Below are 11,890 nucleotides of genomic sequence, written 5' to 3'. Positions count from 1 at the left end.
ATTTCAAGAGAGAGGTAATGTAATAATAATCAATATCTAATTCTCCTAAATAATTTTCTCATGTTAAACTGATTATTTAATACGGGGAAGTGCCAGGGGAGAAAAAGCTAGAATATTGGTTAAGCTAGCAGACCGGCCACAGTAGGGATCCATAGGAGGGAAAATAGGAATGCAAAGGGGGGGCCATCTGCAAAAGATCCATGTGCAACAATGGGCTTAAAAGACCCTAAGGTTCAGCCCATTAAGACTTCCAAAATGATAAGGTTCCAAAATTCAAAGGTTGTGTCCAAAGGTCAAGCATGGGGGGAATTGGATGCTTTGTGTGTGTCCCAAAAGTCTTTATCAATCCCTACATAGGAGGGGGCGAGCCTTGGGAGTAGGGGATGAGAGAGAAACTCTCACACACACACACACACAAGCTCCCTTTACACAAAGGGAATGAGGGACACATGTCAGCTCCCTAGCCCAGATGCCCACAAGGTGTACCCAATTCCTATTGGATAGCCTTGGAGGTGGACCAATGAGAATTAGGCTAGAGTAAATCTAGTTTAATTAATTTAAAAACACTTAATAAAAGAACCAAGGAGAATTAAGCTCTCTAGAAGACTATTGAACAGTCTCCCAAGGGGACCAATGAGCATTCAACAGCCCAATGGCTTGCCTGATTCCTATTGGCCAGGAGGCAAAGGGGTCCAATGAGAGTTTAGTTGCATTTATTAATTACATAAAGCTCTCACAAAAGGGGAAAGGGGGACACATGTCAAAAGGCTATCACTTATACTGCTTAATTATCATTGGCTAGCTCTAGGGAGGTCCAATGAGACTTTAGCACGAGCAAATAGCAAGAGGGGTCGACCAAGAGAGAGAGGGGGCTGATTTTTGCAAGGCATTATCACACACACACACACACACACACACACACACACACTCACACAATCTCATGTGTGAAGTAAAGAAGACTCTCTCTCCTTCTTAAGCTTTAATGGAAAGGTTACCACCTACTCCAAGCTTGTGAGAAGGGAGGCCTACACCAACAACTCTTGGTTTTGTGATGCAAATCTAACCAAGAGCCAAGCTTCAATGCATTCTCATCTCCTCTACCATGCTAATTACTAAGCTAAGCTATGCTAATATGAGTGATTATGTGAGGAGATGTACATCTTTCGCGTAAGAATACTCCTTCTTCCTCTCAAAATACTCTCATACCCCGCTAGCTCTCACCATCTTCGAAGGTGTGTGAGGTCTTGGGTCTGAGACCGGAGAGAATTGATGTTGTGTTTGATAAGTGTTTTGCTTAGTGTGTGAAGCTTTCATCTTCATTGCACTAGCTAGTCGTGAAGGAACACAAAGAATTGTATTGTACAATGTCTCTCTTGATGGGAGAAACCATAATACAAAGCCTTTTGGAGGGGGCACCGACTCCATGTAAATCCGGTCCTCAACTGTTGTCAATAGCTTAATTTCTCTCTCTTTTGAAAGTATTGTTCATGCTATCTAACTAGGTGTTATGGTTTTTGTTGCTCTCTTCACCCAAGCACTCTTGTAATTGTCATTAGGAATCTATTCTAATGAAATGCCCACTATGTTCATGCTAATTTCTGCTACACACAAGTTTTTAGGCCACTAAATGTTACAAAGGACTTTGTGCCTTTGCTTAGGAATAAAGAGGATATAGTGGCCACTTCTCACAAAGATAACCTCAAAACTGTTCATGATTTCTTTTCTCTGCTCCTCTTGTGAGGGGGGTTGGTCAGGTGACTGCTACAGAAAATATTGCTAAGGTAAGAAAGAAGACTCTACCTGCAAATCTGGCCAAGGCCTTTGACCAGCCCCTTTCATTTGAGGAGATTAAAGACTCTATTTTTGCCTTGAAAGCAGTCAAATCTCCTGGTATTGATGGAATCCCAAATGAGTTCTTTCAACGGTATCATGAATTTCTGTGCCCCCACATCATGGCCATATGGATGGAAGCCTTTAAAATAGGAGCCCTTTCCACTAGAATAAACACAGGAGTATTTAAGCTTATACATAAACAGGGGGACAAGGAGGAGCTGGGAAATTGGAGGCCCATTACATGTCTGACTTCTTTGTATAAAATTTTTGCTCTCTCTCTAGCTAGAAGAATTAGCCCTGTCATGCAGCAAATTATATTACCTGAGCAAAAAGGCTTTATAAAGAACAGATTTATGCTAGATTTTATAATCACGTTGTGGGAAGCTATTGAGCATGCTCAGGAAACTGGTCAGGAGTTGGTCTTCTTCAAAATAGACTTTGATAAAGCTTATGATAGAATGCAGTGGGACTTCATATGGTAGTCTCTCTTTGACCTTGGCTTTGGCAGGAAGTTCATCAGATGTATACAAGTTTTGTTTGGGAATGCTTGTGCCAGAGTGGCTATAAACGGTGATCTGTCAGATGTGTTTTCTTTGACCAACTCCATTAGACAAGGCTGCCCCATATCCCCCCCCTCCTCTATGCCATTGTTCAGATGCTCTTGGTTGGCTAGTGCAAGATGCAATGGAAAGAAACAAGATTAAGGGTATCAAGATCCCTCATGCTGCTAAAGATCTTTGTTTACAACAGCTTGCTGATGACACTAATGGTGTTATGTCAAATGAGCATGAAACTGTTAACACCTTCTGGCAATGTCTATAGATTTTTTGTGCAGCCAGTGGCTCTGTAATCAACCATGCAAAGACTGGTTATAAAAGCTCTAATGATATGATCTCTCAAGTTGTAACTGATGCAGGATGCAAGCCAATTAGGGATGGGCAGGTATTCAGGTTGTTAGGCATTCCCATGGGGTTCAAGGTAACATTGAAGCAGAGGTGGGACTGGGTCATGAGCAAGTTCAAGCAAAAGGTCTTCAGATGGCAGCAACACAACTCCTCCATTGCTTCAAGAGCCTTTGTCTTAAACCATTTTATTTAGCCTAGCCTTATCTTTTTTATGTCTTGCTGGACCCCATCAAAGTATCAATTGGCTCAAGTATTCTCTCTGACCAGGAACTTTCTTTGGGGAGGTAGTATGAGTTCTCAAAAGATCCCAAAGGTTGCTTGGGAGGTTTGTCAACAACCTAAAATTAAAGGTGGTCTTGGCTTGCTCAACCTGGAGCATTTGTCTAAAAAGATGGGAGCAAAATGGATATGGAGAGCAACCAGCTCCAATGACTACTAGGCTCTTCTACTCAAAAGAAAAACTGGCCAGTTCAGAATTGAAGGGTACAAAGCTTGGTTTGATCTGCAATTGAGGGAAATTCTTACCTCCAAAAGGGACATTATTCCTGCTAGTTCCCTTTGGTGTGCAAATTCTGGAAGGCTTGGAACTGGGCTAGGAATCATTGGAAACCTTCAAAAGTGTTTTTTTCTAACTTGCATTGCTTTATGAACGACTCTTGCTGGCTAGGCTTTTTTGCCTGCAGGGCTAAGTCTGAACTGGGAAGAAGAGCTCACAACTGTCATAAGCATGGAATCAGATACTGGAAGGACCTTTTCCATAACCATAGATTAACGTCTTTAGAAGAACTTCAGGAGGACTTTGGTATTCCAGGCATCACAGCTCAGTGGTGCCTCTCTAGGGCAAATAAAATTTTGGACAAATTGTCCCTCCCACATAGAAGACAGGTTCAGATAAGCTCTACAGCCTCTATATGTGCCGAGATCTACAGGCAGCTGGATAATAGAGGAGGGCTGGAAGAAAGTATGAAGAGGAGACTCAATCAGAAGTGGAAGGTTCAATGGAGCTGCAAGCAATGGGAGTACAGATTTAAATGTATTTGGGCTTTTCCTCTGGGAAGCAAACATAGCCACCTACTATGGTTAACAATGCAACAAGGTATTTGGACTGGCAAGAGAGCCCTCCACGCCAAAGTGAGCAATGGAATGTATCCAAGATGTAAAACTTATGTAGAAGATTGTGCCCATCTCTTTTTCAGCTGTAGTTACAATAAGTCCTGCATCAGCTTGCTTCAAAAAGCATGGGGTCAGGTCACAGTAGCCCCTTTGACTGCTAAGAGCTTGTTGCTAGGCCCTTGCAAAGGAATAGATGTCCTTTTGTGGAACATCTGGAGAGGCATTGTTTTATGGAACATTTGGCTCCAAAGAAATGATGCCATCTTTGGCTCTTCTCACTCCATGAATATGGAAGGGTTGAAAAAGGTACAAGTCAGCTAGCCTAGCATGTGAATCAGTTCAGGACTGCCACGAAGATTTGTCCCTGTTCCAAATACAAAGTAACCACAGGTGGCAAAAATGGAAAGGTCTTCTTATAAAGTTTTACTCTGCTCCTAAATTTAGATTTAGAGACTGTATGGAATGAATTTCTTGTTCTGTGGCTGACCTCCCCCACCTATGGGTCCCATGTACTCTTTTTCAGTTCAGTAATTCCAAATTTCAACTTTCCTCGAAAAATAAATAGACATATAGATAGATTTCAAGGCCATCCAAAAAGGTTGAACCTGTAACGTGAATTTTCAACGATGAGGACTGTCTCATGTTAGATTTTCTTCTAGCTAGATCTGTTCTGTATCGGCGATGGCAACCTCTCGGCTGGCGGCCCTTTGGAACCATCCTGCCGGTCCTAAAACAAGTAAGTCCTTCTTCTGCTTCTTTTGGATTACCAGCACGAGCGTGCCTACACGCTGGGGTGCGAATTACAAATTGGCTTACCCTGCCTGCCTCTCTAAAGAGCTATGAAAGCGCATGGGCGGGTGCTCTCTCTCTCACACACACACACACACACACACACACACACACACACACACACACACACACACACACACACACACACACACACAGAGCACACAAGTATATGGCATTACCACCTGAGGGAATGCTCAAACCAAGGCCATGGAAGAGAGATGCGGCAGAACTTAGAGGTTGTTTACGATGCCCATGACAAGACAAGATTAAGGTTATCCTTAGAACTTTAGCCATTACAAGCAGGTGTGAGTATGGTGACTGGTTGCTCCATCGAAGACGGATTCTGGACTGGGAGGGCACTTGTGGACATAGCCCTTCATTAATGGCCATTAAGGACAAAGAACATGGCAAATTGTTAGGTGAGAGATTGTGAACTGCTACTGAAAGAGAGCTGTGTTTGCTTATCAAGCTTGGAAGAAGGTTCTCAGTTGAAGATGATCAAGAAGATAAAAGCTTGTATTAAATTCAACAAGTTTTTAAATGTCAACACAATGATCACACTTCCACCCCATTGTGAATTCGAATGTCTAATGTATCAAATATGCCTGCTCTCATTTTGTATTAGATCTCACCACAGTAGCAAGGGAGGGGGAATGGGGTGATAACGTGGTCAGGGATGGTAAAAGTTGGGATGGGGAATGGGTGGGAATGGGGCCGGGGACGAGGCAAAAACGGTAAAAAAAAACCCAACTTTGAGTATGCAACAATGTGAGCACAAAATTCCTTAAATAAGTAGCAAGCAAATAATAAATAAAAGGGAAAGCTTGTTATGCGTGAGAAGAGCTTGCCTGATGAGGAGGATTCCAACCTCCTCAGTGGTGTTGTCAAGATCATGCTACCTACATAAGAAGTGGCTGTGGAAGATGGATGAAAATGCTTGTTAATGGCGGTATAAGTGCAAGTATGTCTCTCCTTAGCAATGGACAGCCTTTGGAAATGACACGATCAATCTCTTGGAGATATGATGACCAGCAAATACAACGCCAGAGAGTGATCACCTCTGGAACTCAACTCCTAGTCTCGTGAGAGATCTTTTAGGTGAAGGAGAGAGAGCAAATGACAGCTGGGGTACTGGGCTGTGATGTATACACAAGGAGGGAGTAGATCTTCGAGACGGAGCTCCTCCTACAATCAGCCCAAGTAAATGACAACAGCAGCTGAGGTGAGAAGCCATAGGTGAAGAAGTGGTGAGCTTGCACAAAAAATACAAGAGAGAGAGAGAGAGGGGCAGCAATTTCATTTCATAACGCTAGAGAGAGTGAGAACATGGGGGAGAGTGATGTGGACCACCAAAGTTACTGGCTTGATGGTATGCTCAAGTGATATAGTGCTTCAAATGGGTGCCCCATATATACCTGTGCCCCACTCCTCCCATGACTACCCCATAAAATATGCACAATTGGTTAATTGTTGCTCCACATTGGACCAAATCTAGTATTGACGGGGTGTTAAACTGGTTGATAGACACTGTGCCAGCAGGCATGGCTGGGCAACACATGGTTTAGGTGTTCCAATGAGAAAATCTCCTCGTGTAGGCCGAGCACAATCACAAAACAGCCCTGACTTCTTAAAAATTTCCCCTAGGAGATATTGTGGCACTAGTAGCTCTACCCAAAGGGAAACTAGAGAGGTGACAAACTCTAACACCCCCTCTTAGTTCGGGATGGAACTTAAAATCGTGGAGCTGCTAGGTAGTTGAAGAGGAAGCTCGTCTGTTATCGGGACGACTACAACTCCTCGCAATTAAACTCCTTCCATAAATATAGCCCGAGAGTAAACGAAGCGTGCCATAATTTGAAGAAAGAAGAAAAAATTGGTACAATCCATTGTGGCAATGTACTTCCTGTAATTTCTGGCCAAAGTCTTTATTTTAGATTGACATAGTTTGCAAACCTTATGCTCTGATAAGATGGAACTGTTGTTGAGGAACATACATTACTAGGGAGATACGACATATGCATTCCCCTAAGGTTTGGAATAAGCTCCATAATACATATAAGGACCAACGAGTTGTCTCCAATGATAATGTTACTGTCACAGGACCTCAAATCACATTGCAAATCCCCGGATGGAACTTAAAATCGTGGAGCTGCCAGGTAGCTAAAGAAGAAGCTCATCTTTTCTCGGGACGACTACCAACTCCTTGCAATTGAACTCCTTTCAGAAATACAGCCTGAGAGTAAATGGAATGTGCCACAATTTGAAGAAAGAGGCCAAAGTTGGTAGAATCCATTCTACAATGTACCTCCTTTAATCTCTTGGGTGAAGGCTTCATGTTAGGTGCAGCGGAATGAATGTTTGCGCTTTGCTCAAGATAGTGCTCCGAACTGTGCTCAAGGTTCCTTTTGTTCTTATGGAAGGTAGAGCCTTCCGTTCTTAATGAGAGAATGCTATGATCACAAACAAAGTAAATGGACACTGTGCGTGCAAGTGTATGAGACTGAGAGATAGAGAGAGAATACGACACCAGAGACGACGTAAAACCCTCCTCTGAAGGCCCCACTCTCGTCGGCGAGAGTGGTCTACTTATGATTGCACAATCTGGTACAATGGGAATGCATGTGACTGATGCAAGTCTAGGCTATGTTGGCGATGACGACGAAGACGACGACACCGACCTAAGGGCTGAAATCTGCAATCTTTTATCTGCTGTCCAAAAACACTATGGGTTGAAATCTGCTACAGTCCAAAAACGCTGATTTTGGGGGCTGTTTCTGTAGGTCTTTGTCGCTGAAAATCTGCAAGTATTGGGGCTGAAAACTGAGGTTCTTAAAGGCTGAAAACTACTGGTCTTTCCGGGCTGAATCTGCTACTCTTTAGGGCTGAAGCTTGCTATGACCAAAAACGCTAGGTGCTGGGGTTGGTATCGGTGAAGATCTGATGCAAAAACGCTAGCTGAGGATCTCTAGAAACGCTAGGTGCTGAAGCTCCAAAAACGCTAGGTATGATGTTTCTGTTGCCGACGACAAGGGCTGAAAACGCTGATGTTTGCAGTTTTACCGGCGATGGAACTTTGCAAAAACGCTAGGGATGAGAGGATTTGCTGGCGATGATGCAAAACGCTAGGGCTGAGTCTTGCTTGGAGGGAAGTCCACCAAGGGGTCTTGTTGAGAAGTTGCCTGTTGAGCTTGGCTCCTGTTGCCTCTTCTGCCAAATAGTGCTAGGCTAAGTTTGCTTATATACAAACTTACTCAATTTGCTCTACCTACTTTCCAACAAAAGTCACTTAAAAATAATAAGTGAAAAATGTCAAAAATAGGTGAAATACGCTAAATGCATTGGAAAATTTCCCTGAAGGATTCTGATGGGAATGCCTATGATCATGCTGTGTGCAACCAGAGGATATGCATCTACACTAAGTGTCTGGGCATGCACGGTCTACGAATAGACTCACAAAAGTGTTAGATCACTGCTAAATCTAGACTAACTGGACTGACTGAACCCTTGTCGTGCTGTAGCTTGTCCACGGACACATAGGGTTGGATGTGTCAGGTGACATTCCCTCCTTTTCAAAGTGAGGTATTGGTACCGAACTGTAAGGCGTCGAGGGAGATCGCCAATAGCATCCGGAATCCTGGAAGGGACTCTTCGCCGGCCCACTCTGATGTGTGGGTCATGCGATACTTGAACTTTATAAAGGTCTGCAAAGCTTGCTTCTTTGGGCCGCGCTGAAAGCGACAAAGTCTTCTGTGGCTCCTTCAATGCTTCAACTTCGTCGAGAGTCATGCTTCTTTCTTCTTCAAGAATCTCCATGGCAGAAAATTCGTGAAACCACTTCCAACACAAAAACTTAGCTCGTATCTTATGTTGTTTTGATCTTTAGCGCTTCTAGTATTTTCACTATAGCTTGACAATTGCTAGCCTTTATCATGGCTGAGTATGCCCATTACCTCCGGAGGGTGATAGAAACTCAGCTCGTTGGTTTTGTAGAGTACGTTCAAAGCATGAATGACCTCTATATAAACCTGCACCTACTCTTGGGCACTGACGACGTGAGTAGGGATGTCATAGCTGTTGTCCAAGCTATGCATGATAAAGGTGATAATCTTATTCTTCCTGTTTGGACAAGCAGTGAAGTTGAGATTACATATTGTCAAGTTTGGTTCTTTGCTCTTCGTAGGTTTGTAGTAGTATTCATTTTTCGATTTCATATTTAGCTTACCTGAGGACTTAAGAATGTGTTCCGTTATAAGAAGTTGTGTGAAGTTTGATTTCTAGGATTAAGTTTTTAAGATGTCTTATCCTTTTTTTTTTTTTTTTTGCTTAAAGTTGAGTACTTGTTTTAAGCTAAGTAAGTTGCGTCAACTTATTTTACACATGCCTTTTCTAAAAACATTTTTAAGTTAATAATGTTTTGTTTTATCTAGTTTTGTTTCGAAGCAAACAAAGTGATTTAGTTTGTTTGTTTGTTTGTTTTTGTTTTTCTCTTCTTTTCGTGTGTCCCTTGCTTTTATAGTTTTATGAGTGCTTTATTCCCTCTTATAATTCGTGAGTTCAGAATATTCTGAACTTATGAAGGTACACTTCCAACACAAAAACATGAACATACCCATTCCATGTAAAGTGAGTGGAAAAAATCCTGTCTTCTCAAAAGATTGTGCATGCAATGTAGATGAACAAAGAAATGGAGTGACAAACCGTTCATCGAACACACGCAAACAATGAGATCGAATCTTTCTCTTTTGATTCACATCAATCAACTGTGGCAATTCACAACGAAAATGCCCATGCTTTGTGCTCATACTTTCATGTGCTCTTTCGACAACTGGGTCGTGTCAAGGAAGAGACAGGGAATGCGACTTCCTTGAATGCATACTTTTCAGCTTTTCATGAAAAATCCGCATACATTCGTGCTTATCCATGAGAGAAACGTGCTCAACGTACAATATATAATGCCTAGGAAAAGAGATCACATAAAGACGCTGACTAAAATACAGGAAACGATCACGAATGAAACACTCGAACAATGCGTGCGTATCAATCATGCGAACACATAATACTTCCTATGAGGTTTCTTTGGACCTACGCTCGAGAGTCAAGATTGGTTCTTCCTGAAGGGGTTCTTTGGACCTAGGCTCGAGAGCCAAGATTGGTTCTTCGTGATTGATCGAATCTACAACGAGGTTAGTTTCGCTAGAAAAAGACTAACACATCATCCTTGTGAACAATCACATCTTCTTCATGTAACTCATCATGCTTGTGAGAAATCACATCTTGATCATCATGGAAATCATCATGCTTGTCATTGTCAACCAAATCATCATGCTCATCATTATCATGCAAATCATCATGCAAATCATTGTCATTCGATTCATCATGCTTCTCATAATCATGCAAATCCTGTGTGTCATGCTTGGGAGAAGAAGAGACTAAGAGAGTCTCCTTTTCCGGAATCTCTTGCATCTGTTCCTGAACTTGAGAAAAGAGTCGCAACATCTCTTGCATTCTTGCTTTGTTCTCGCGATCAAATCTTGCTTGACTTTCTTTTTTTTCCAAGTCGTATTGACGCTCTATGGTTGCCATTTCTTCTTCGTAGGTTTTTCTTTGTGCTTCTCTTTCTTCGCGTTTTAACTTTGTTTCCAGAAACAACTGGTCCAACTACTCCATAGGAGTTATCGCAATCCTTGACGTAGATGGGGGAGGGGGAGGGTCGGAAAAACCTCCTGGTGGGGAAAATTCTTCTTCGCCTCTCTCATGCTCATCACCTTCAAGCGAAGTATCCATTCCGCTTCGAGTGATGACTATTCTGAAGTTGTGGGTTCTTGTGGTCTTGGGTTCTTAAGTTCACGAGGAACTTGGGTTCTTGGGGGTCTTGGGTCTTGGGTCTTGGGGTGTCACAAAGTGATGACGTGGCGGACAACAGAAACCCTAATTTCTGCCAGAAACCCTAAAATTCTTGCAAACCATAATTTCTGCCAGAAACCCTAATTTTCGGAAATCGCGGAGGCTATTATTATTATTATTATTATTTTTTGGAAATAATGAGCGACGCGAATTTTGTTTTTTTTAAAATTTAAAAAAAAAGAGAGAAAAGACTCTCTAAGAGAGAGAGAGAACTAATGCTTTTTATTTTAAAAGCTTTTGGGGCTCTGCTTTTGGGCATCCCTTGTATCTTTAAATAAGTGGTGAGGGCTTCACTTCCCAGAGCATCTGGACGTAGAGTCTGAGAGTGAAACCCTAACCTCTCTCTTGTACTTTGATGATTGATTAATATAAAAAGAAATACCGAAAGGGGCGCCAGTTTTTGGGGCCAATATCTCTAGGCACGGAACTCCGCCGGGCCAGTGCAAATCTATTGTGATCTGTGAATCGTTTTGAAGTGGTTATTTGGTGCTGTCGCGATTGATTCTTGACTTGGAGTGTCCAAGTCTGTTACAGTGGTATCAAAGCGCGGCCGATTTCTCTTCTACGGGAAATCCGATCCCCGAATTTTTTTTCCGCGGCACCTATGGCTTCAGGCAATGATCAGTCGACTCCCTCTGCATCTGGAGATGCGAGCAGGGATCACAACGAAGATTCCGGCAGAGAGTGTGGCCCACCTTGGCCTACTTAGGCGGAGCGGCGAGAGATGGAGCGTCGCCAGTTGATCGGCGATGCAACAAAGATGATGCTCAATTTTGCCAAGGACCCGAAGATGGCAAAATATATGAACCAGACCTCTTTGGAAGAGGTACAGATGGAGTGGCAGAGAACCACAACACCACTCCCGAAACCCGCTCTCAAGAAACCTTCTGCCTCCAAGAAAATATACGGAGAAGGAACTGGAGAACGTGGTTGATGCACTGATTGCTCAGCTCTTTGACGCGCAAAAGAAAGCCAAAAAGCACGGCAAAAAGCAGAAGAAAAGCACTGACTTTCCAGGTTATTTGGGTCGTCGGTCGACTTTTGACAAGGCAAAGAAATAGAAGAAGCGTGTTCGATTCGAAGAAGTACCCAGTTCTTCTTCTTCTTCTTCTGATAGTTCTTCTAGCTCCTCGGATTCGAGCGAAGAAGACAGAAAAGGTAAAAAGCGAAGCAAGAAACAAAGCTTCGTAAAGGGCAAGAAAAAGGCAAAGAAGGCTACATCTCGCCCAGAGACTGACAGTTCTACTGAGGACTCGTCTACAGACAACTCAGATTCCGATGACGGAAAGTTTTATGCGAACAAGAAGAATTTTTACAAAGCCAACCAGTATGACTTTCTCGAAGAT

The 11,890-nt window shown here is 42.7% G+C and overlaps 1 protein-coding gene across 1 annotated transcript in view; it reads left to right on the top strand.

Moving 5' to 3' along the window:
* The first annotated feature begins 4,430 nt into the window (after positions 1-4,430).
* Positions 4,431-11,890, top strand: part of LOC147449816 (mitochondrial pyruvate carrier 4-like) — a 62,056-nt gene continuing 54,596 nt past the window's right edge. Inside the window, exon 1 of the mRNA XM_086522178.1 lies at positions 4,431-4,587. Within this exon, the coding sequence (XP_086378304.1) occupies positions 4,533-4,587 (55 nt within the window). The 5' untranslated portion in view covers positions 4,431-4,532. The remainder of the gene's footprint in view (positions 4,588-11,890) is intronic.

Source organism: Adiantum capillus-veneris, chromosome 10 (genome assembly GCF_014529385.1).
Source record: "Adiantum capillus-veneris isolate H3 chromosome 10, ASM1452938v2, whole genome shotgun sequence".
Lineage (NCBI taxonomy): Eukaryota > Viridiplantae > Streptophyta > Polypodiopsida > Polypodiales > Pteridaceae > Adiantum > Adiantum capillus-veneris.
This window is presented reverse-complemented; position numbering and strand designations above follow the sequence as displayed.